At 34.8% G+C, this 23605-nt stretch overlaps 3 protein-coding genes and 1 long non-coding RNA gene across 7 annotated transcripts; 2 read left to right on the forward strand and 2 right to left on the reverse strand.

Annotated features, from left to right (window-relative positions):
* Positions 1–13744: 13744 nt before the first annotated feature.
* Positions 13745–14923, reverse strand: LOC140178072 (uncharacterized). The gene is made up of 2 exons (XR_011870220.1): positions 14790–14923; positions 13745–14263 (listed from the first exon to the last, which is right to left on the reverse strand). It is a non-coding gene; the product is annotated as an uncharacterized lncRNA (long non-coding RNA).
* Positions 14924–14997: 74 nt separating this feature from the next.
* LOC112737112 (NADH dehydrogenase [ubiquinone] 1 beta subcomplex subunit 2) lies at positions 14998–16715 on the forward strand. Of its 2 annotated transcripts, none has more exons than XM_025786876.2 (4): positions 14998–15209; positions 15297–15342; positions 15442–15498; positions 16435–16715. In XM_025786876.2, the coding sequence occupies exons 1-3, from the start codon at positions 15106–15108 to the stop codon at positions 15496–15498; spliced, it is 207 nt and encodes a 68-aa protein (XP_025642661.1). In that variant the 5' UTR covers positions 14998–15105; the 3' UTR covers positions 16435–16715. The 2 variants fall into 2 exon arrangements, with proteins under 2 accessions (XP_025642661.1, XP_025642662.1); XM_025786877.2 differs by having other exon boundaries at positions 15036–15209; positions 16438–16715.
* Positions 16716–17656: 941 nt separating this feature from the next.
* Positions 17657–18642, forward strand: LOC112737111 (thioredoxin-like protein YLS8). Of its 3 annotated transcripts, none has more exons than XM_025786874.3 (3): positions 17657–17844; positions 17967–18025; positions 18093–18642. In XM_025786874.3, the coding sequence occupies exon 3, from the start codon at positions 18093–18095 to the stop codon at positions 18399–18401; it is 309 nt and encodes a 102-aa protein (XP_025642659.1). In that variant the 5' UTR covers positions 17657–17844; positions 17967–18025; the 3' UTR covers positions 18402–18642. The 3 variants fall into 3 exon arrangements, with proteins under 3 accessions (XP_025642659.1, XP_025642660.1, XP_025642658.1); XM_025786875.3 differs by having other exon boundaries at positions 18011–18025; XM_025786873.3 differs by lacking the exon at positions 17967–18025.
* Positions 18643–18817: 175 nt separating this feature from the next.
* LOC112737110 (uncharacterized) lies at positions 18818–21875 on the reverse strand. The gene is made up of 10 exons (XM_025786872.3): positions 21454–21875; positions 21313–21374; positions 20919–21062; positions 20554–20664; positions 20214–20418; positions 20067–20125; positions 19849–19901; positions 19549–19771; positions 19356–19464; positions 18818–19258 (listed from the first exon to the last, which is right to left on the reverse strand). The coding sequence occupies exons 1-10, from the start codon at positions 21686–21688 to the stop codon at positions 18996–18998; spliced, it is 1464 nt and encodes a 487-aa protein (XP_025642657.1). The 5' UTR covers positions 21689–21875; the 3' UTR covers positions 18818–18995.
* Positions 21876–23605: the final 1730 nt, after the last annotated feature.

Consider the following 23605-nt stretch of genomic DNA (forward strand, 5'->3'; position numbering starts at 1 on the left):
TAGGATTATTACGTTTAGGAGAAGATTATTTTATTTATCTATTTTGATGAAGCAGCGTGCTTTCTGAATTTTGAACACAGTGTTGGGGATTTTAGTGTTCAAAACTTGTGTTCTTAATATGTTGAGAACTTTGATATACTTGTTGAATATTGCCCTGACTCTGTAATGCCTATTTTAAATATGTTTTCTGCATTATGAATATATGAATATGGATTATGATTCCCTTGAATTTAGTTGTGACAGATTTTTTTTTCTTGGTCTCTGATATGCAATTAAGATTAATTCCATTAGATGAATCCATTAGTAGTGCAAGAACAATTATTTACATATAACCTCTTGTTTATTCAAATTCCAAATTATTCTTACACAGTCATGTCAAACAGTTTAATCTGCATTTCTTTCAACCAAAAGGACAGGTACAAGTACATAAACAGAACAACATATGCATATCCCATGTCACATTTTTTTTGCAAAATTCAATTGACTCTGTTGCCTATCTAAGCTTAAGACAAGCACAACAACTGTAATCAGTAGCAGCAGCATACATGTAAACAGCAAAATCCCCCTCCCCATTTTGAGAACTCTAACTTCAGAATCTAATCTTCATCCTCCATTCTTTGTTGTCATTTGAAGAGCTTGTTCTACCATCACATATTACTGCATCTTCTTCCAGAATTTTATCCACCCACAGAAACAACTCACACCACCTCTTACCTGTAGTCTGCACCCAGGAAAGTGAATCAACCAACTTTACATCCAGAATTACAGCAAACAACAGTATCAAACACTTACATTGTAGTTTGGGCAACCCACAAATGGCCTCCCTGTATTAGAATCCATCACTGACCATCACAACACTGGTCTCGACCCGCACCCACACCATTCTGGCAGACGCACATCTCTGTTTCTACTCATTCTCCTCATGATGCTTCCAAATGATCGTGGGTTGTTGGAGCTCCCAGCTGCGTTGCTCGTGCTAGCCATAACGTGTGGATTTTGAAGATGGAGAAGACACTGTAGAGGAGAGTCATCTCTGGTGCGATGGAGAAGAGAGGAGAAGAGAGTGTACGATGGAAAAAAAGGAGAAGAGAGTCAATTGGGGGTTAGGGTTTTTAACCTCAATTTAGGGACCAAATTGAGTCAAAACAGTTTACGTTGCCATGTCAGCTAGCTGTTGTGCTGACAGCGTGTCACGAACGAGTCCAAGTCAGCTTTCCGGTTGCGCCAGCTAGACGAAATTGGCCGGAAGGACGAGTCTGAGTTCCGGAGTGCAACTTCAGGATGAATATGAGTAATTTTTAACTTCAGGGATCACTATGAGGCTCGACGATAACTTTAGGGACCACTTTGAGACTTATCTCGTTGAACAGATTAGAATGATGTATAGTGCATAGTGTTAAATATATATATATATATATATATAATATAATATAGTAAAGTAATATAATAGTTATTTAGGAATAAATATATAGTATAGTATGTATAGCATATGTAGTATATAGAAATAAAGAATATATTCTTTCTCTCTTCTATATTATAATATGTATATATAGAAAATAAATAATATATTTTATTTATATATATATATATATATATATAGAATAGTATATTATAAAAAAGTATATAATGATTATAAAGAATAATGAATATATATATATATATATATATATATATATATATATATATATATTATGATATTATAATATAATAATAATAGAATAGTATAGAATGTAGATATGTTGATTTTTTTTATTTATTAGCTTTGTTGTAATCTAAGTTATAAATAAATCTAATTATAAATTATAAATGATCATTTATCAATTATCAATATCAATATCAATTATCAATAAATATCAATCAATGTATCCTCAAGCGACGTAAGCTGAATATATGACGAAATCAGGAACGTACATTATTCACATGATTAAATATATTTCTACAATGATGTATATTAATATTTTATCCACGCATATAAATTTATGATTATCATCATCGAGATGGTCGAGGCAAAGTTGGGGCGCATGAAACTAATACGATACTAATTTATATAGTACACTGTATGATAATTATAAATAATATAATATATATTAGATACATAAGATATATATATATATATATATATATATATAATATATAAGAAATTATAAAACACACAGCATAGTTATCCATAAGCCTGACTCGAACTCCAAAGCTTTAAAACGCACTGGACCACAAGTCCGGGGATAAATTACAAAAGAAAAGAAACAAAACACGATCCATGACATGACAAAACACAAATGAAGAAAAGCGAAGAGTTGAATTTAAACATGAAACTTGGATTAGGCATGAGTAGGAGGATATATATATATAAGAAATTATAAAACACACAGCATAGTTATCCATAAGCCTGACTCAAACTCCAAAGCTTTAAAATGCACTGGACCACAAGTCCGGGGATAAATTAACAAAAGAAAAGAAATAAAACACGATCCACGACATGACAAAACACAAATGAAGAAACAACGAAGAGTTGAATTTAAACATGAAACTTGGATTAGGCATGAGTAGGAGGATCCTTGGTCGCAAGGCAATATCGCAAAAAAAATCTAACGACGAATCCACTCAGAGAAGCTGGCAGCATCTGCAGCTAAAAACATCATTAGAAACTTCTAATGCTTACCTACCCATTGCACCCATTAGTAAAAAAAAAAACCAACATTTGTGGGAGAGAGAAAACCACAACACCATTTGTTAATATTAAAAACTTTGGCCGTTACCTCGTGCAACGGGCGGACTAAGAGATCGCGTCTGCAAACCGAGGTCAACTTGGCCCACCAGACTCGCTTGTGAAGTAGTCGAGGCAAAATAGACAGGACAACAAAGGCTGTTGGTTGAGTTTTGTGGACTGCCGAAGGCGTTGCTAAGAACAGGAGAGGTGGGAGGAGTGTATTCTATGGAAAATGGAGGTATAACGTCGCCGGTGTGGAAGACATCACGAGAAAGGACGCTGTACAGTGAGGATTAACACTACTAAGTGTTGGAGCAGTGAAGTTGCTTCGAGAATGTGGCCTTGGATACACAATGCGGGATCCGTCAAGGTTCCTTATAGAGATGCATAGAGTGCCATCACCTTCATAGTAGGCGCGCAACCAAGCCCCATGCCTTATGTTGTACGCGGCAACCATGGAACGAAATCCCTCGGAGAAAAAAAGCATTGTTACCAACCTTGTCTAACATGACGCGAAACTCATTCCCATGGTTGTCCTTAAACATCATGAAATCACCGAGTTCATGACGAAAAGCGCGATAAAATGAACCGGGACTGGAAATCAAATATAGACCTTGGCATAATAAGGAAATCAAAATAGCTAAGTATACGTATGTGCATGAAGACCTCTTCAGTTTCTGGCAGTATCTCCATATTTAAATATATAAATAAATATATATTTCTATTATCCAAAACTTTTTAGTTTGTGTATATGGACACAATATATATCTTGTATATAATGTGCTATATACATAGATAAATTTGAATGTAAATGTATGACATGGATTAAAAGAACGGGAAAAATATGACATGCGGCCATTAAGCCAAAAGGAAAAAAGGATGGAGGTGTGCATGCCATAAAAGATGAGGCTTCAGATGACTATTTTCATATTAGAATTAGAATATATGAAATAGATAGAATATATGAATAAACGGGATCCAATGCAAGCAAGAGAAGCCTATAAAAATCAGGCTTGGGATCACCATTTTTGCTTGAGTCAGCAGATGGCCAAAGGCACATACTTCACAAAAAGATCAACAATATAAAAAGCTATATACGGGCAAGAACCTCCCATATTGGGTTCGTGTGTCAACAGAAAATGCTACAAAAGGAACATATAAGTATGTGTGTCTAAACATAAATAGAAAGCAAGATACATCTTGATCACTCACCCATGGTCCACCAGGCCGTAAATAAACTTTTGAAACATTCCAGATAGTGACCGCATGGCTAATAAAAAACCAAAGTCCGGGGAAACAGCAAAATGGTGGGGAATGGTGGGGGAAGGTGTGGAATGTGGTGCGTTGAGTTACTGATGTAGGGTAGACCGAGATTATATATGTGTATGTGTGTGTGTGTGTGTGTGTGTGTGTGTGTACGAATGACCTATTCACAGATTTAGATTTATATTTATTTATAATAAAGAGTAAGCGGTGTCTATAAAGATATTAATGTTATATTATTAATAATGATAATAATTATTGTTGTAAATGTAATTGATCAAAGAGAGAGATAAAATAAAAAATAAAAAAACAATAAATGAAGAATACAATAATAATGACAATTATATTATCTAACCACTGAAAAAACCAATTGAGGAAATGGGCTCATAATTATTGTTATTTTTATTGTTATAGCATACAGGGAACCGAGGCCGTGGTGAGGTATATTATTTGGGCCACCCTAGCCCGGATACCAAAGAAGACACTGGTTTAGATAACCTAAATTGACATATTTACAATAAAAAAGTAAGTGGTGCCTGTAAAGATATCAATGTTATATTATTAATAAAAATAATTAATGTTTTGTAATTGTTCAAAAAGTGAGAGATAAAATTAAATATTTTAAAACAATAATTGAATAATACAATAATAATGACAATTATATTATCTAACCACTGAAGAAACCAATTGAGCAGATGGTGTCATAGTTATTGTTATTGTTATAGCATATAGAAAACCGAAGCCGTGGTCAGGTATATTATCTGGGCCACCCTGGCCCGGATACCAAAGAAGAGACTGGATTAGATAGCCTAAAGGATTGACATGAATAAATATTGAACATGTAATAACAAAAATACTTCCCAAGTGACGCGACTAATAGAAATGTGAACACTCTGATTATTTGTATTATTATCAATTGTGTATTGTGTAACTTGAATTAAAAACTGAACTAATTGATAGTATGACCTATTAACCGAATAAAATGACAATGCAAAGTTATTTAGAATTTGACCTAGTGACCAAGCAAAAAAATTAAGCAGATGCTGTTCAAGGGTCCAAGGAACCAAGCGGTGGTCATTAATAAAATTTGGGCCCCGTAAAGCAGAATACACAGAATATCAGCTGATGTGATGATCAGACGGCTTAGTAGATAACCCTGTTCGAATATTTATCATGTAATACAACGATTAATAACCATGGTAATGACGAGAATGTAATATATATAATATAATATATAAATATAATATAATATAATATATAATATATAGTATAATGAAAATAATATAACCCAAAAAAGAGAGGTCAAATTTATAAGAAAAGCAAAACAGAATTCATCTAGGTGGTTCAGAATTAATTACGGAGACTATACGATGCACCTTATACGTGGTCCTGAACGAAAGTGAAAAAAATTGAATAACAAAAAGTTCCCGCCTCTCGAAGAAAGACCGATGAAAATGAATAATAGACAGGTACTCAATAAATGCAACTCATTGGATGAGATCAGTCAGCAAACAAGTATGGTGAAGTCTAATCATAGCAGTGATAATGACTTAGTTTAATTACTCCAAAGTTAAGTATAACTGAAACAAGATAGAGTACCATTAAATGAAATTGACAGTAAATATTGAAGCAAGGATAGAATTTGAAGTTCAATTACTCCAGGTAGGAAAATGTCTTGTCAGCAGAGACTCAAATGGGTTGAACAAGACGAATGAGAAAGAATGGAAAACAGGTAAAAAAATTAATTGCATTGATCCACCAACAATCATGAAATGGAGGGTAAGAAAAGCTGAATCGGCAAGTCCGGGGGATACACGGTAGCTGGAGGGATACATGAGTACCAAGCAAAAAGGAAACTGGCACATTACAGTCAAAAATAAACACGGCGGAAGATTTCAAAAGCGTATATGTATGTGCAATATAAATGCTGGTCTAACAGATAGGCATGGCACTAGATACCAGAAGAATTAATTTGGCAGACAAACATTAGGGGCGCACTATTAAAGGCGTTGCTTGATTGCATCTAATCGGTTGTTTACCAGATTAAAGATAATCACTACACTTGAATAGCAAAAGTTAGGTAGCCAAGGTTAGATTAGGGGGGATAGCAGCATATTAAAAGGCATGGCTTGATAAAATTTAAAAGCTTGTTTACCAATGTAAAGATCATCAGTAATCCTTAATAGCGAAAGTTAGTCACTCAAAATCAGATTAGCAGGGAATAGTTCGAGAATACACTAGAATGTATTCTGGATATAAATAGTATTAACAACAAATATATGGCAAGATTGAGGATGACTATTATTTGAAGGTATTATTACTATTACTATTACTATTATAACAAAAAAGAACAAATGACAAATTACCTGTGCAGGGAAGAGTCCAAAGTCAAACAAAACACTGCCATCAAACTGTATATCCTTGAAATTCCTGAAATGTACCTTGCCGCACAAAAGCTGGAGCTGCAGCGGACCACAGGTAGCTCAAAAGTCAAGGGTGTGGACACCTGAGGTCAAAGAAATTACCCTGATTCAACGAATGGGATCGTCCTGGAAAAGTTGATACAAACCAATTTTACATGCATGAAGTTGGCAGACGCAGATTATGGCACAACACAAAGCGATCATAGCATGATAACCATGTGGGGAGGTTTTATTTGTGAAATCATTGTGATAAACAACCAAAAAGTAAAAAACAAAAGCAGAGATGAATAAGGAATTACTGAGGTAATATGAAAAAGAAAGTGTGTCAGCGATGGTGAGGAGCAAGATCCACAAGAACGGCTAAAAGAAGGACCGACAGAACGATCACAGACACACCTTGATGTGCCCGTTTGAGTGAAGTGAGTGACGACTGCTTCAAGGGTTTGAAGGGGAATGCAGGAGGATAGGGTCACAACATAACAGTGGGCCAATGCTCACCCAATCCATAGTTACAAAGAGAACAGATTGGGCCCATGTCAGGAGAAAAGGCCGGCAATGTTTGAAAATAAAATGATGTATCAATTAATATCTTTGTATTGAAATGGCCAGAACAAAAGGCTAGCCCAAACCAACATTTCCCAGCTACGACTAAAATATGATAAGTTGCGAAGAGAGGAAAATGGTAACCGCAACACAAGATGCCTGGCCAAACCAGCCATTTTGCATTACCAAGAAATCCAGATCTGGCCTCACTAATATACACTACACAATACATTAACTAATAACGACGTAATATACAGCGGCATTTATAAAATATAAATAAAACATTAAACATTCATAGATCAAAAGACATGCAGTTGGAGATCAAAATCATAGCGAACTCATCGGCCCCGGGGGACAGGATGCAATCAAATCGGGGGCCACAATTAAATATTACAAATGGCAAATCACTAAGTTGTTCAGATAGTGTGTACATAAATCTTAACAAAGAAAAGCGCAAAACACAACCAGAAACAACAACACGTTATTCAGAAATCCTCAGACTTCTAGATAAAACCCCATGCACCCCTTGATCGAAACAACTCCAGGACATCTCACGCATCCAACGAACCTGACAACTCCGTCAGTCAGACCAACAGAGCGGAACTGGGCCTCCGATGCGACCGCAACAAGCGATGACTCAAGACCGTCGAAATCACGGATAGCATGGCTGATCCCGAGAAGGTCACAACCAAACTTAACACATGGTGTATCGATCAGGTTAGGATCGCCAATAAAGAGATGCCGACCCCACGCCATTCCGCCAACTTGTCCAAGGTTGATGGTCATCACATGTACTCTGAACCTTAAAGTGGACCGCTCATAGGTAACGAAATCCACATAATCATGGTGGCCAATCAACGTAGGATGATCCACACATGCGCCTGCGCCTATTTCTATCGCATCCCACGCAGACTCCATCGTTGCGTACCGAACCACAGAGACTGGTTTCTTACTAAATCTACCTTCACTATTGACCCAAAAAATACAGCTGTTGGCCACGGCATACCCACTGCTCATTCTATCAATCATTGGCAAGGTCCGCGCAGCGAAACTCTACTGACCCGCACTTGAAAGATACATATGCATGTCGTATCCAGCAGTTGCCAGGTGACGCTTCGTGAGGCTGAGAATCTTATAATCATCAGAACCCACCATGCTGAGAAAGGCATAAGCAGACCATTCATCGCGGTGGTTGAAGTGGTAACCGTCAGACCCCGGATCAGGAATAACAGACCTCCAGGAACCAAACGAGTCCCAAGCGATCAATGAACTCGAACGACCATCTATTGAGTATCTTGCACATACCTTGCCGGTGTCTGTACCCACCATGGAAAACCACGTCCAGGCAAGAGGAGCAGCAACCGGAACGGCAACACAAGTTTCAAAGACGAACATACAAAGTCGCCCACAGTCAGCCTCTTTCAGGGGGTTGTCCAGATGAAGAACCGCCGCCTTCCCCCCCCCCCTTCGATTTGAAATGAGTCACCATATTATCCGCCCGGTTCAATCTATTGTACCAATCACGCGACATACACCTCCCTCTTCCTATGCTTTTTCCATCGGAACGAAGAAATATCTGCAAAATCAGGTCTGTTGGCAGGGCTGAGATGTTCAAGTTGATTTCATCCCAGTAATGTTTACCGCGGAAGTCATGATCAACCTCTTTGACTGTTGCTCGGGACATTCCAAATCGGTGGTGAGGTTCTATGCTAGCCACGAGGGAGGAAAAATCAATAAAGGTTAACAGCCAATGTAGATAAAAGAACGTTGGAAAATGCTTTGTAAACGAAAGAATGATTTCTTTAGTTGGTGTGATATTCCTACACCGTGAGTGTGGCTCTCCTTAAATACATAAATAAATGCATAAAAAGATAATAGATATATTAATAGACAATAGAAAATAATAGATTAATAAACAATAGAAAAAAAATAAAAATATAAAGACATATATATACAGTACGGGTAGACAGATTAATACATTAAAAGATAATAGATAAAGATATAAAATTATAAAGTTAAAAAGTTATAAACATATAAAGATATATGTAATAGATAATAATATAATATGTAATAGACATGTAATAGTATATATATATATATATATATATATATATATATATATATATATATATATATATATATATATATATATATATATATATAATGCAAATACACACAGATACATTTACGTTAATAGATTAATGGATTAATTAATCGATATACATTATACGTTAGTATATTATTTTAACTGTGCTTGTTAGTTTGCTCATAAATAAATTGTATAATTTCTTCGGTGCTTACTAATGGCTACCATGAGAGCAAGAATATGGACAAAAATTAAGAAATGGAGTGACATCGTCAATAAATGTCGGCAGCAAAAATAGAAAAATTGTCAACAGTCAAAAGGATAAATTGGTTGGATGGATTAATATAAAATCAGACCGATAAAATACGAGCATTGAAAAAGAGAATTCACGTAGATAACATGAGCGGGGGTTGGAATACGTGGGCGCTCAGGAAACTGGAAATTAGGATATTAACTTAGGATAGTCCACTATTATAAAATACGGATTAGTTCTACAAGAATTTTAATTTGGAGTAAAAACTATGATCCTATGTATTTTGAGTATACATGAAGTATTTTTCAAAAATTTGAGTCTTTTTAATTTTTACTGTCAAAATTTATATGTATAACAATTTCTAATTTATTCTCTATTTTATTTTGATATACTAACTGTATAAATAATTTTGTACAATTATTCAATTAGATTTATAAATTTTGATAACTTTTAAATAATAAATTTAAAATTAAAATTTTTCATGTGAAAATAAATTAATGACTACTTATATAAAATTCTTTTATGTTACATAAATAATAAACTACTAAAATGATACTTGAAAATTTACATTAACAAAAATAATCTTAAAAGATACAAATGATAGATAAACTCATGAAACATTTTAAAAAATGAAAAAAATAACTATATATAATATATATTAAAAAATTTAGATATTATATTTTGATGTAATTTTTTAAGTAAAAATAAAATATTCTTATCTTTAAAGTTTGGTAATTTTATACTAAGTGATTTAAAAAAAATTATAGAATTTAATTTTTTTCTGTATATCTTTTAAATAGTTATTCAAACATCACCATAAAAATTTGAATAAAATACATAAATTCTTTTGCTAAATACAATTTTTTTAACTATTTATAAGAATATAATATTTATTAATTATTTTTATTATATTTTACTATTTTAAAATAATTAAAAATTTGTTTCTCTATCTTTATCTTCAAAAAATATTTTTATCAATAACATAAATTTTACTATTTTTTTAGTACTTTACCATTTTACCCTTATACAAAAATTAAATTATTTGAAAAAACATAAGAAAAAGAAGGGATTTTTTATTAAATAAAATAAAAAAATTTAATAATTTCCTAAACAAGATATTTCAGCTTTATTTTCAGGAATACGATTTTTTTTTTTTGTAATTATGGCAAGTTCGCCGTACTCTCGAACTTTATATAAATTATATAAAGTTCGCCGCACACCCCCCAACTCTATGATAGGTTTTCAAAATAAAAGCATGCATGTTGGTGTGCATATCAGAACAGCACAATTTCGTTGTTCATTTTCTCTACGATGTCAAGGAATCCATTATTATCCATTCATTACGATGGTGAAATAGTGTATGACAAAGATGGTTCAATCGTTTTTAGATCGGGACAACCGATAATTACCTATATGACACCGAAAGTCAACAGTTTAACAGCTTTGAAGAATTTGATATTGTATTCCATCGGGCAACAAGAAGCAAAAAGGGTGAAAAAATTTACTACAGTTATCCGACCGAAATTGATGGCAGTTTATTTTATAAAAGGTGTATTACAATTGTATTGTCTCTGTTGCTATAATATTTATAAGACCATGGTTGTGGAAAATATTTTTATTTTCTTTAATTATGTACCGTTTGCGCGACGACGAGGACGTATAGCTTATAAGGTCGTGGCACAACCGTTGATTAAATATTCATCTGTTAGAACTATTTGTATATCTCGTTGAAGTGGGTGGCCGAGGATCATCTGCAAATACTGTCGATGATAGTCTATTGAGTGGAGCTATTAGACGAACTATCAGAAGGATTATGGTGGATCTAAATATGCCACCTGAGGGTAGTCAGGAGGGGTCTAATGTTGAAGTTTGTAATGTTGACTTAATGGACGACGGTGTTGAAAGTCATGATGGTTCTGTTATCAGAGATCCAATGATGAATCAGTATGAAGTTAACCTCGATGACGAAAACGATGCTGACAAAGAGCCACTTGAAATTCCTGATGATGGTAATGAGGAAGAAGAGATGAACTACTACTGTGACACACAGATTGCTCTGACACAGTCTGCTATTTCTCGACCATATGACCAGTCAGATCATTTACGAGGTTGAATCTCGATACAATGATTTCGGATTGGTCGTTTATCCAGGGAGGCCCTGAAGAGGATCCAAGCAACGAGTTTGAGGTTGGACAACAATTTAAGAACAAAGAAAAAGTCATGTTGGCAGTTAAGCAGTACAGTATCAGGAAGGCTGCGGAATACAAAATAGCAGAGAGTGACCAGTTGAGGTACAATGCACAGTGTATCCAATTTGGACCTGGTTGTAATTGGAGTATACTCATATCATATCGCCGAAAGTAAAAAAAGTGGAAGGTTAGGAGATACATTGGGCCTCATTCTTGCATGCAAACTTTGATGGAACAAGACCATGGTAGGTTGGATTCGAAGGTGATTGCACAACGCATTTTTACGATGGTCAAAGCCGATCCAACAACCAGTATCACAACCACGCCAGTGCATGTAATCTGAGGTTTATTATATAAGAGGTGATTGGACTTTTAGTTTGCATCTGATGGTTGGATTTGGCATATATTCTTTGAGTGTAACTTCTGTTGTGTCCTACCAACAGGGTTTTGCCTTGTACAATGGTTGCATCTTCCAAGAGTAGTTTCTTGATTGAGAAGGATGAGAACAATCACACACTTGGAGGTCGAAAAAGGGACTCTTCAGTTACCTTCAAGATTGAGGCTTTATACTCCCAAGAAATTTTGAATAATGAATTAGAAAGGGTAACACACAAGCACAACCACCAATACTTAGGCCTATCTTGATTTACCTTATTATAATATATATATATATAAATAATCATTTAAACATCATCCAAAATTAGGCTTATTATATATTCATAATTTTTTGTATAACTAAGAGCTCACAACTCTTGCAAGAGGCCTGAACAAGTGTGTCTTTGGCTTTATGACCCACCATTCCTTTGCTTGTTCAGTTGGTCCTTTTTATGACCATAGGTCACCATTTTACAATTATATAAATTATTCCCTTAAACGTTTTGAAATAGATGGAGTCTCATTCTCTTGCTATTGGGATTAACCAGTGGTAAATTTCCTCCTACAGCAACAAGACCTGCCAATCTCTTTTCTCCAACAAGAGAAACTTTAAGATTCATTGAATTGGGTAATATATGTTTTCTTGGTACATCAATTAGATAGTATTTACATTTACATTACACCCTGCCGAGAACTGCCCATAAAATAAAATACTTCTCTCTATTTATATATATACATACTTCATATATTAGTAAATAAATATATATATATATGAATCACTTTTATTAATATATTGAGATAATTATATTGGTAAACTTTAATATTATAGTATTTTATTTATATTTCTTTATTTATTTTCTCTTTTTTATTTATTTATTTCACAATAATATGAAAGATTTTTATATATGTCAGTGTACTTTATTGATACATTAATATGTCAATAATTATCTAATGTCCAAATAATGAATGGCTGTGATATAAATAAAAATTCTTCTTGTGAGGATGGTAACATGTACCCCTGTTGCTCCGTTAACCCAAGGAAGGTTCGAAATGTTGTTTCTGACCTCTGGTGGCATGGTAGTCAGCAGTGACGGATTTAGAAAATTTTGATAGTGGGGGCAAAATATATATAATATAATAAAAATTTTTATAATAAAAATATTACGTGTACATAAAAATCAGTTATCAAATTATTCATTAATCATTATATATTTATATATAAATATATGTATTTTTAATTTGTATTTTTTATTTCAATATGTATACATTATTTTTTATGTACATATAATATGATTAGCCTTTAAAATATATAATTTACAAATTAAAACACTAAAATAGTAATTTAAATGATAACATATAATTTAAAATTTTATTATTTAGGTTTTATATTTTAAAAAAATTGATTAATCTTTTTCTTAATAATACAATGGAAATATCTCTCTTTTTATATAGAATAATGCTACATATTCAAGTTTTTTTTTTGTTAACTAATTCCAACCAAATTAGTCTAAGATAACAAAAATAAGTTATGGCTAGCATTATTCAAAGTCTTATTGTTTAACTTGATTAGACTTAGTTTATAAAAAGATTTGAATGTGTAATTACTCTTACACACACGTATACTTATTTAGAAATTTACTTCTTATACAATTAGAAGTCAAATTTTATTAAAAAATTCATAGTTGAAAAAGTTCTTTCAATTAATGCAATTGTTACAGGAAAAAATTAAAATTAATATAAAAAAAAAATAAATAATACTCTTTTCGAGTCGAATTATAAGAAAAAACACAAATTTCATTTAAATTGAAAATTGATCATTCTAACGATATCTAATATAAAAGTCTTAAATTGACTATGAAGTATCAAAAATTGAATAAAAATTTATTGTGGGGTTAAATTCAATAATTTAGTGGGAATAAATAAATTTTATTATCATATACTACTCAAAAAAATTTCAAATTATAGTGGGGCGCTTACCCCACACTTATACATGTGCATCCGTCGTCCCTGAGTGACACTACTCACCCAACAAATCTTGGCCACAATTATGCTCATTCAGGTGGAATGCACTTTCATGCTTGCTAATTATCTTCCATGGCCAAAACCAAAATCATAACAAACCTGGAATACCCAAAACCCAAAACTAAAAGCTCTCTTTGTCTATGTTTCTTTGGAAGTAGTGCTTCAACATCAATAGGGTCAACCAACAACACAGGATCTCGTCAACAAAAAAGTTGGTTCCCATGGCAGAGGATTTTTCTGATATTACCCTTAAATCAAATATATTAACTTGAGCCAAAAGGAAGGTGAATGTTGATTAACTAACCCATTCCTTTGATGATCTACAAAATCTTAGACTTGATAGTCTCCTGAATTCCCTCTTCTTCGAGGAAATTCTCAACGTTTTTTTCCTCAGACGGATCCCTATATGATAAGTGTACAAAAAAAATAAGTTACACCCCAAATTAGTAACTTTTAGTCGAACACCTTAATCATCGACAAATTTTAATCATTAAACCAGTCCGTAGCCTTTTTGTTTTGTTAGATAAAGCAATCCTCTTGTCAAATTTTAGTAAAATGTTAAACAAATCAGTCTCTATGTTATTTAATAAAAACACAACATACCCTAAAAATTTTTAAAATTCTGATATTAGACACTGATTTGGTGATTAAAATTTATTGAAGACTACAGGAATAAAAATTTCTTAGCAACTGATTTATGGTATTATCTGAAAAAAAAGGAAAATATGACAGAATTGAAGCACGGAGAAATACAGAGAAATAGTAATTGGATAAAATTAGCCTAGAAATTATGCAAAACCAGTATATGGATTATTGGGCATTGATTTCAACAATAAAAAAACAACTGAACAAAAACAAAACAGAATATTCATTCTATATAATACTTGCTAAATTAAAAAGTTCAAATTGCGATACATGTAACTCTCACCCTCTTGTCACCTGATCATCGTGTTCATCATCGCCGGCGCAACCTCCACCTCCTCGGCTCCTCCCATCGTTCCCGTCTTTGAAGCTCTTCCCTCGCCGTCCTGAGGTACGGTTTTTTTTTTTGAACAAAATCCTGAGGTACGGTTTGAATGGGCCATTTATTAAATAGAGGCCCAAATTATATGGGCCGGGTTGGATAGGGAGGGTGTTTGTGGTAGCGGGTCGGATCTGATTTGATTACTGGTCGTGTGTGACTGTGAGATACCACTCTGTACTGAATCATTCCGATTTTCCCAATTCGCAGATCGAAGTCGAAAATGGGGGGAGGCCACGGCGAGGGCACAACCTACAAAGGCATAACCATACACCAACCTAAGCGGTGGCACACCGTCGCCGGCAAGGGTCTCTGCGCTGTTATGTGGTTAGTTTCGCTCGTTCTTTTTCTCCGTTTCGATCTGCACTCGCTACTGATCCATATTCACCATGTCTCGGGTTGTGTGTTCTTCAGGTTTTGGGTGTTTTACAGAGCAAAGCAAGATGGTCCTGTAGTGTTGGTAAAATATTCAATTCTAACCTCTCTCAAGCTTTCTTTATTTCCATTTCTATCAAATTAATCAACCCAATTATTAATTTTTGTGTGCGTTTTTTTCTAGGGTTGGAGGCATCCTTGGGAGGGCCACGATGATCATGGCCATGGTGGTGGACACTAGGTATGATCTTCAATTTCCTCATCATTTTAGTGTTGGAGACTTGAGTTAATGAAATGTGTTATTATCTTCATATTGTATTTAAGTTTTGTGCACACCCTACTTGTTATAGTAGAAAAAATGACTATTGTCCACATTCAACGTGTCAATGCTCATCCAAAAACACAGATATGTTTCAATGATGGTCTGTAAGTACATCAAAGTTAAACTTATTGGTTATTGCAATAAAATCCCGGCATTCTACACCCAATGTGTCTATTCTGTTGCTGGCATGTGCTATGTGGTTGCAATATTTTTGTAGTTGATGGTTATTTTGTTGTCCGAGATCATTGTTGTTACTTATTAATCAACTTATCAATAGTTAATAGATCATTATAGACATCTATGTGTTACAAACATTAGAAATCAAAGTCCGAAAACAGAAAAAAGGGAACCATATAATCAAATCTGATGATACATTGATTTTTTTTACCACCATTATGTTTATGGAAAAAGATTGGGAAGCAACTTTTTATGCCAACATTTTTCTTTCCCTTTAAATTTATCTTCTACACTTCGTTGGCTGAAAAAAGTAGGTTTCCTAGCAAAAGTATACATTTTTTATGATTGTTATTTTTTAGTGGTGACACCATGAGATATAACTGATTCTCGTTTAGCTGTGGGAGTGCAAAGATTATGCGGTTTTCCTTCAAAAGTTTCTTTCTATTTTTTATGATATACCTGGTCAGATTGGTTGTTGGTTTGTTCCTAGTTTGTATATAAGAGATATATGGTATATACAATATACAACTTAGTGTTTGGCAAACATTTTGACAATTGATTGAGATCTAAAATTTCATCTAAATCTAGAAAGTCCATAGATACACAAACAGGGAGAAAAAAAATTTCAGAGGATAATTTACATAGTGATGTCTAACATGTATGCATTTGATTTTGCAGCAGACATCAGCTCAGAAAAGGGGAACAACAAATCTTGAAGAGTCTGTGTTTGCCGTTAGTTTCAAATGTTTACCTTATGGCATCAAATAAATTTAGCAGTAAAAGAAGAGATTTATTTTGCATAATTTCATGAACAATAATATTGTACTTTCAGAACCATACCCTGTCAACTTTGGTGATAGTTATGATTGTTTGGATAAATGTTTCATGTCTTTTGGCTTTGGGAGTAATTTATGTTATAGACTCAATATTTGTGTATCTAATTGAGAACTTTGGTGTAACGGTGTTGTTGACAATCCTTTTCTTAATCCTTGCCTATAATTTGTTCCACCAATAACGATATTAAATTACTCCCAAAGTAAAGTAAAACATTATGATATATGGTTTATGATTTTATCTGAAGTATGGATTATCTCACAAAACCATGTATACAATAGAATTGTGTTAGGTATGCTCTCTCTCTCCACACACACACACTGACACACACACACATATATATATATATATATTCTTTTTCTTCCTAGTCTTTTAAAGTTGGTGCAACTAAAAAAGAGTATACATAACATTATTGTGATAGGATATTTTGTAATGTATGTTGGTTGAACTCTGAAAAATACATGGATTTTATTGAATGAAAAGGAAAATCCTTTTCATTTGTCACCACTTTGAACTATTAAACCCATTACCTTTCTCCAAAATTTATATGTGGGAGTCAGTTAATGCATGAAATAAATCTTTCATTTTAATATGGAATATCATATTTGAATTGAATTCTGACAATTAACTTATGAAATTATATCTATTCTTATGAAAGTATAGAATTTATAAATACTTGTATAATTTTAAAACAAATTTTATGCATATTCTAAAACTTATTTTACAATGGTTTTTTAGGATAGAATTTTCTAAAATAAACATAGTTGTGAAATTCGGAATTAATAACTAATTTCTAAAACGTTTAATTGTTCAGTTTTGTGGGCGTTCTGATAATTTTATAATTGAAATAAATTTTATTTCTTTAAAGAATCCTTTTAAAAAATAGAAGATAATTTTAGAAGGAAAAAAAGAAGTGTGTTTTTGGAGAAGGTCAATACGGCTGCGTTTTGAGGACGCTGAGAATATGCAATATAACGAACTTTTGTGAAGCGCGCTTCTAGACACTTCTGTTTTCTGTTTGGTCTCTTCTTATATACGCGAGTCGCCGTTATATCTCTATAGAGATATAGAGAAGAAGAAGAAGAAGAAGAAGAAGGATTGCGATTTGGGAGAGAAGTGAAGAGAGAAGAAAGAATGTCGTACTTGCTGCCGCACTTGCACTCCGGTTGGGCGGTGGATCAGGCCATTCTCTCCGAGGAAGAACGCGTTGTGGTCATCCGCTTCGGCCATGACTGGGACGACACCTGCATGCAGGTTCGTAACCCTATCCCTACTCTCTCATTTTCATTCATGCTCGAGCGATTCATTCATTTATCTCTATAATTATATACTCCTATTTGCAATTTTATCTCTTGCCTTCTTGTATTGTTTTGAAGGATTCATCTAATCTAATCTCAAATTGTTTGTTGCTGATGGGAAGCTCTTAAATTAAGAGGTAGATCACACTGCTTACCCTTTCATTTCATCTATTACTATGCGATTAACGCCTTCTGAAAATTCAGATGGATGAAGTGCTGGCGGCGGTTGCGGAGACCATAAAGAGTTTTGCGGTGATATACCTGGTGGACATCACGGAGGTGCCGGATTTCAACACCATGTACGAGCTCTACGATCCATGCACAGTCATGTTCTTCTTCAGGAACAAGCACATCATGATCGATCTTGGCACCGGTAACAACAATAAGATCAATTGGGCACTCAAGGACAAGCAGGAGTTCATTGACATCGTTGAGACTGTGTACAGGGGTGCCAGGAAGGGACGTGGTCTTGTTATTTCTCCTAAGGATTACTCCACCAAGTACCGCTACTGATTGCTACTTGTTCTTCTCTTTGATTTCATGCGCTTGAAAAATCTTCATTCAAAGTTATTGTAAACCCTAAACTCATTAGCCTTGTAGTTTGATTAGCTGAGTAGAAAACTAGAAATTGATCCTGCGGCCTCGGCCGTTGTCTGAGCCCTATTCTAATGGTTGATTGTCAGTGAGACATGTACTTTATTCACGGATTCTGATGTTAAACATATCAAGTGAGTTCTTATGAACTCTTTCTTCACTCTTGTTAATAATAATCTTCCAAGCTTTGCCTCATGCACCCTTTATATTTTAAACTTGCTAAATAAGTAAATATACAATTTTACACCATAAACAATATACTTCTATTAATATTCATAGATGTGCTTTATTTGAAAATAAGTTCAACAGAAGACTATTTTTCCACCATTTGGTCATTTAGGGGGTTAAGATCATGCATTTTTTATAAGAATGAAGTTGTCATAGGTTAGTGGAGAGAGATTAATTGTTATTTTCCCTTATTACGATGAGAGAGTTATACAACATGAAACTCTTACAATAAAATATAAACCAAAAAAGCTCTAAAACTACTCTTACGTTGGCTTTATTTATATTTTATTGGAAAGGAACTGGAGCACCCTGTTTCTTGTTCACTATTGCCATTGCCTTGTAGCGGGTACCCATGCCAATTGGAACACAATCATCTGAACCTTCCCAAAAGGGTGCTTCACCATCACCTACAAGGCGCCAATAACCTGTCCTCAAAGATTCAGCCTGCTCCTCTGTGCAGTTCTGAAGCAGTGCTTCAACACGGAAATTTATTCCAAGGTTTCCAAGAAACTGAGATTGAGTAATTGGCCCGTGTACAGACACCTCTCCTGCATTCATATATTATTAAATTAGTTGGAAACTGAGATTTAGTTTTTGAGCAAATGTAAGCACTCCTCCTAGAATCGCGAGGAAATGCAAAAACACCTGAAGCTTCCTCCGCAGAATGTCTGATTGATGCAAAATCAACATAGGCACTAAGATCAGCAGATCCAGGATTATCTAGTATGTCGACAAACTGGTGTTTCCGAATCGCCTGCATAAATTCATAATCCATTGAACAATGGATTCACCAAACACATCAATTAAAGAGTACTTCTAATTAGGGAGAGAGATTAACCTGGAGACTGTCTGAGATGACTCCGTCCAAGCCATAGTCAATGATCAAAGCGCCACCGCCATCCGAACTTATCCTATTGACAATGGTCTCAGTTAACTCCATAGCTTTGGGGCAAACTTCAATTTGATTAAGTTTTGATATCTCCTCAGTTGTTGCCCACTTGCACCGCTTCAATAGATACAGAGCAGCAGGTGTAGGCTGTGGAGATAGAACAAAACGAAACCTGTCCATAAAATGTAAAAAGGTATCAATTTGTCTAAACCAAGCATAGACAAAATTAGATTAAACTGAAACACTCACGATGAATCTTCAGCGACGTCGACCATTTTCTCACACCAGCCACGAGATGCTCTCTGTTCATAGAAAAGAAAATCACACTATAGAAATATGATGCCGATAAAATGGAAAGCAGAAAGGTTGAAATAATGTGAAAATGACAGATAGCCAAAACACAGTGGAAGATAAATTGAAGAGGTCCTTGGTTTGAATTCATCTAAGCAACACAAGCATTCTATTACCTGAAATTGATGGATAGGTAGGGCATCAAAGAACTCGTGTGCAATGATAATTGTTGGCACTGCCAATCAAAGGAAGAACATGGTCATGACATTCTTTGAATATAGTATAACAATACAATATCTATGTTATTGCACAACATAACATACATCCTGAAGGAACCTCTTCCAGCAAGGTATGCCATGAAACAGGAGTACCAGCCAATGAGCTGATGGTTCTTTTAACAGTATCTTGGGCTTCATTTTCTTCATCAACACATTTCAACTTTTGGTGCTGAAGTTTCTGTAGTGCTGGACTACATTCCACCAGGTGTACATTCAATGACTTCGTGAAATTCTTAAATTTTGAAGCACCCTATAGAATGTTGAAACTTTGCTAATGACAATGATATCTTGTCTTTAAATGCACAATTAACAGTATAACCAAAAGATCCAGAAACTTGAATAGAGGTTCCAATGTAAAGCATATCAACAATGTGTGGTCTCATACCCGAAGAAGATCAGCCATAAGAGTTCCTCGACCTGGACCAAGTTCAATCAGATTTACTCTTTCAGGTTGCCCCATTTGCTCCCATAGACACATCACCCAGACACCAACCATCTGATTTTTACATAAACAAGATCAAAATAATCAAATTCGAGACTTCACCTAAACCCTGGAGGTTAGATAAACATTAATCATAAAACTCAACTCATAAGCTCATAAAAGTTTAGTCTCAAGATGGTAAAGTTAGCTTCTGGACCCAAATTTGCACCCTTGAACAGGACATTAGAATCCATCAACCAAGCTCCGTGAAAGATGGAAAACACAATAGAACTTGAGTTCATGGCTCATAAAAGAAAAATTGAACTTACCTCACCAAACATCTGGCTTACTTCAGGAGAGGTGATAAAATCACCTTCTGCTCCAAACACATCTCGGTTGATATAGTAGCCAGCTTTAGGATTCGTCAGAACTTCTGACATGTACTCACCTACTGAGATTGGGCCTCCACGAAACTGGAAATTCAACAATAATAAGCACCAAGCGACAAGCATTTATTAAAGCTGAATATTTCAATACTACCATAAGGGTTTAAAAGGGGGAAAATAGCTTCTTCTTCTTCTTTTTTAAATATGATATAAAATTGAATTCAAAACTATTAGTTATAGATGATCAAGTTCAATGATAGGATATAAAGTTTACAACTTTTAACATACTACAATGATAGAATCCAATTCAAGCAAGGAAGGGACGAAAAAGGTGAACCTTGATGATCCCTTTGAGGTGCTTGACGAGGTCAGGATCCGAATTGGGCGTGTGGGAATGGTCTGAGAGAAGCAATAAGAGTGAGTGGTAGAAAAAGAAGGAGCAAAAGAAGAAAGGAATGGAGTTTGAGGAGAATAATACCAGGTGGGTTGTAAAGGGAAGAGCGGTCGATGGAGATTGAAGAGGGTGCAGAATGAGAATCAGAAGAAGAGCTCTTTGTTGGGTCGTCCACGTTTTCGACGAAATGAGTGTGAGGAGAAGAAGAGGATGTGGCGGAGAAGAAGGAGAAGGGAGAAGAAAGCATGGAGCGTTTTGGCGATGGCAAGTAAGCATTGTTGGCTATGTAACTGCGATGGCGGAGAAGTTTTCTCAGCATTTTCGGTGCTCGTTTCTCTCTTCCCTTGGTCACAGTAACTTTGCTCAATGCTCAAGCCTCTTGGGTCTTTGCCTTGTTGCACAGAATTGAAGCTTTCTCGATAATCTAATAAAACCAAGGTTGCCAGAAGCGAACCAGTTAATAAATCGATTGAGTAACTGGTCATGGTTTAATGGTTTAAGTGTTTAACCATAATCAAGCTGTAATGGTTTAATTAAATATAAAATAAAATTAGAAAAAAATATAAATAGGTCTTGACTTTTTGTTCTACAGACATTTTTGTTCCTAAGCATTTGAAAATACTTTTAAATTCCCGACCTTTACAAATCTTGGACGGATGAGTTCCTCCGTCGAACTGCCTCTGCCAGACCCGCCGAAGAAGTCTGATGTGGCTCCCGTGCGGATGACTTGGTATGACTGGTTGACACTTGGACTGCTGACTGGAAAGTTACATTCCAAAATTAGACAAATAAGTCCCTGCACCACTAAACTACGTCGTTTTGCTTTCATCCCTAATTCTTAAATTGATTGCGTTTCTTTCTGGAGGCCAGTGTGAGGAGCTCAACCTGCATCAACCATGGCTGCTAATGGAGCATCAGCAACGTCGAGAAGAAGCCGCAGAGGAGTAAGAGAAGAAAATTTTGCTTCAAGCTCAGACCTTTGTGTTGTGCACGACGGAGACCTAAAGGACGATGTCGCCCCGAGATGCTTCTGTGGAGTTTATGCGATAATGTATATGTCGAGGACGATTAGCAACCTAAACAGAGTCTTCTTGGTTGCCCATTCTATAAGGTAAGATAGAAAAAACCTGAAAATTTTGTTCTGTTTGAATGGTTTGATATAGTACATTATTTTGGGAATTTTGACAGGAAAACCAACCGCATTGCAAGTTTTTTCTTTGGGTTGATGAGCATCTTGCTAGAATTGGAAGCAGTGGTTGCATCTTTGATAAAAGACCTCTGGTTGAGAAAGAGGCAGAAGTTGTTGAAGAGGAAGAGGGATTTTGTCAAGAATGGTTGTACTGGAGGAGAAGGTTACTGTGCTAGAGAAGAAAAAAAACCCATTAGCTTGTTGTGTTGTTATAATTGTATGTGCAGTTGTGACTGCTTTTTATGTATTTAGTGACTGAGAAATGAATTTTAGAAAGTAGAGTAGAAAAATGTATTGATTCAGGTTTTTGTTGTGTATTGAAACATGCTGTTTAGGCAATTTATGTATCATATTATCTATCTAAATGCAATTAAAGTTATGATATTATTAGGTTGTTGAAATTATATTGTCAATATCTAAAGAAGCATTGAATGATTGAGAAAAGTAGGCATGAAAGTTGTATACATGAACACATAACATATATGAAAAGTTATGTAAACATATTTGCGACAGTTAAATTTTTTAAAAGCTGCCCAAAAAGAACAAATATGTTCAAGTGTATAGTATTATGAATCTTAACATCACAAAAGTAAGCCTCAAACACCTAACAAGTTTGCAACAATTTATAAAATCCTAAGAGCTTCTCCAAAAAAAATAATTCTCCCAAAAAAATATTGTTGTCACAGTCAAGTTTCCTAAATGCTATTACAAGGCATAGTGGGATGTCCAAGGTGTCATATTTCTTCATGTCTTTGGATTGATGGATGGTGGATTAGGAATGAATTTGAACAGTCTTGTTGTTACTGTGCTTGCTGCTGTCAATGTCTCCTTGGAAGCTGCTGTACTCGGTCCTGACCTGACTTGAGATGGTTGTGGGCCATGTGGAGCACCTTGTGGTTGAAACTGTGGTGGTGCAGGCTGACTTGGAGGTGGGAGTGAACTGGGACAAAGTGGGGCAAGTGGCCTGAATATCTTATGTTTGGGCCTGATTTTTGAAGCTTTTGGTTGAACTGTTTGGTGAGCTGTGGATGGAACTTGAAGTGGAGG

This window comes from Arachis hypogaea, chromosome 13 (assembly GCF_003086295.3).
Source record: "Arachis hypogaea cultivar Tifrunner chromosome 13, arahy.Tifrunner.gnm2.J5K5, whole genome shotgun sequence".
Lineage (NCBI taxonomy): Eukaryota > Viridiplantae > Streptophyta > Magnoliopsida > Fabales > Fabaceae > Arachis > Arachis hypogaea.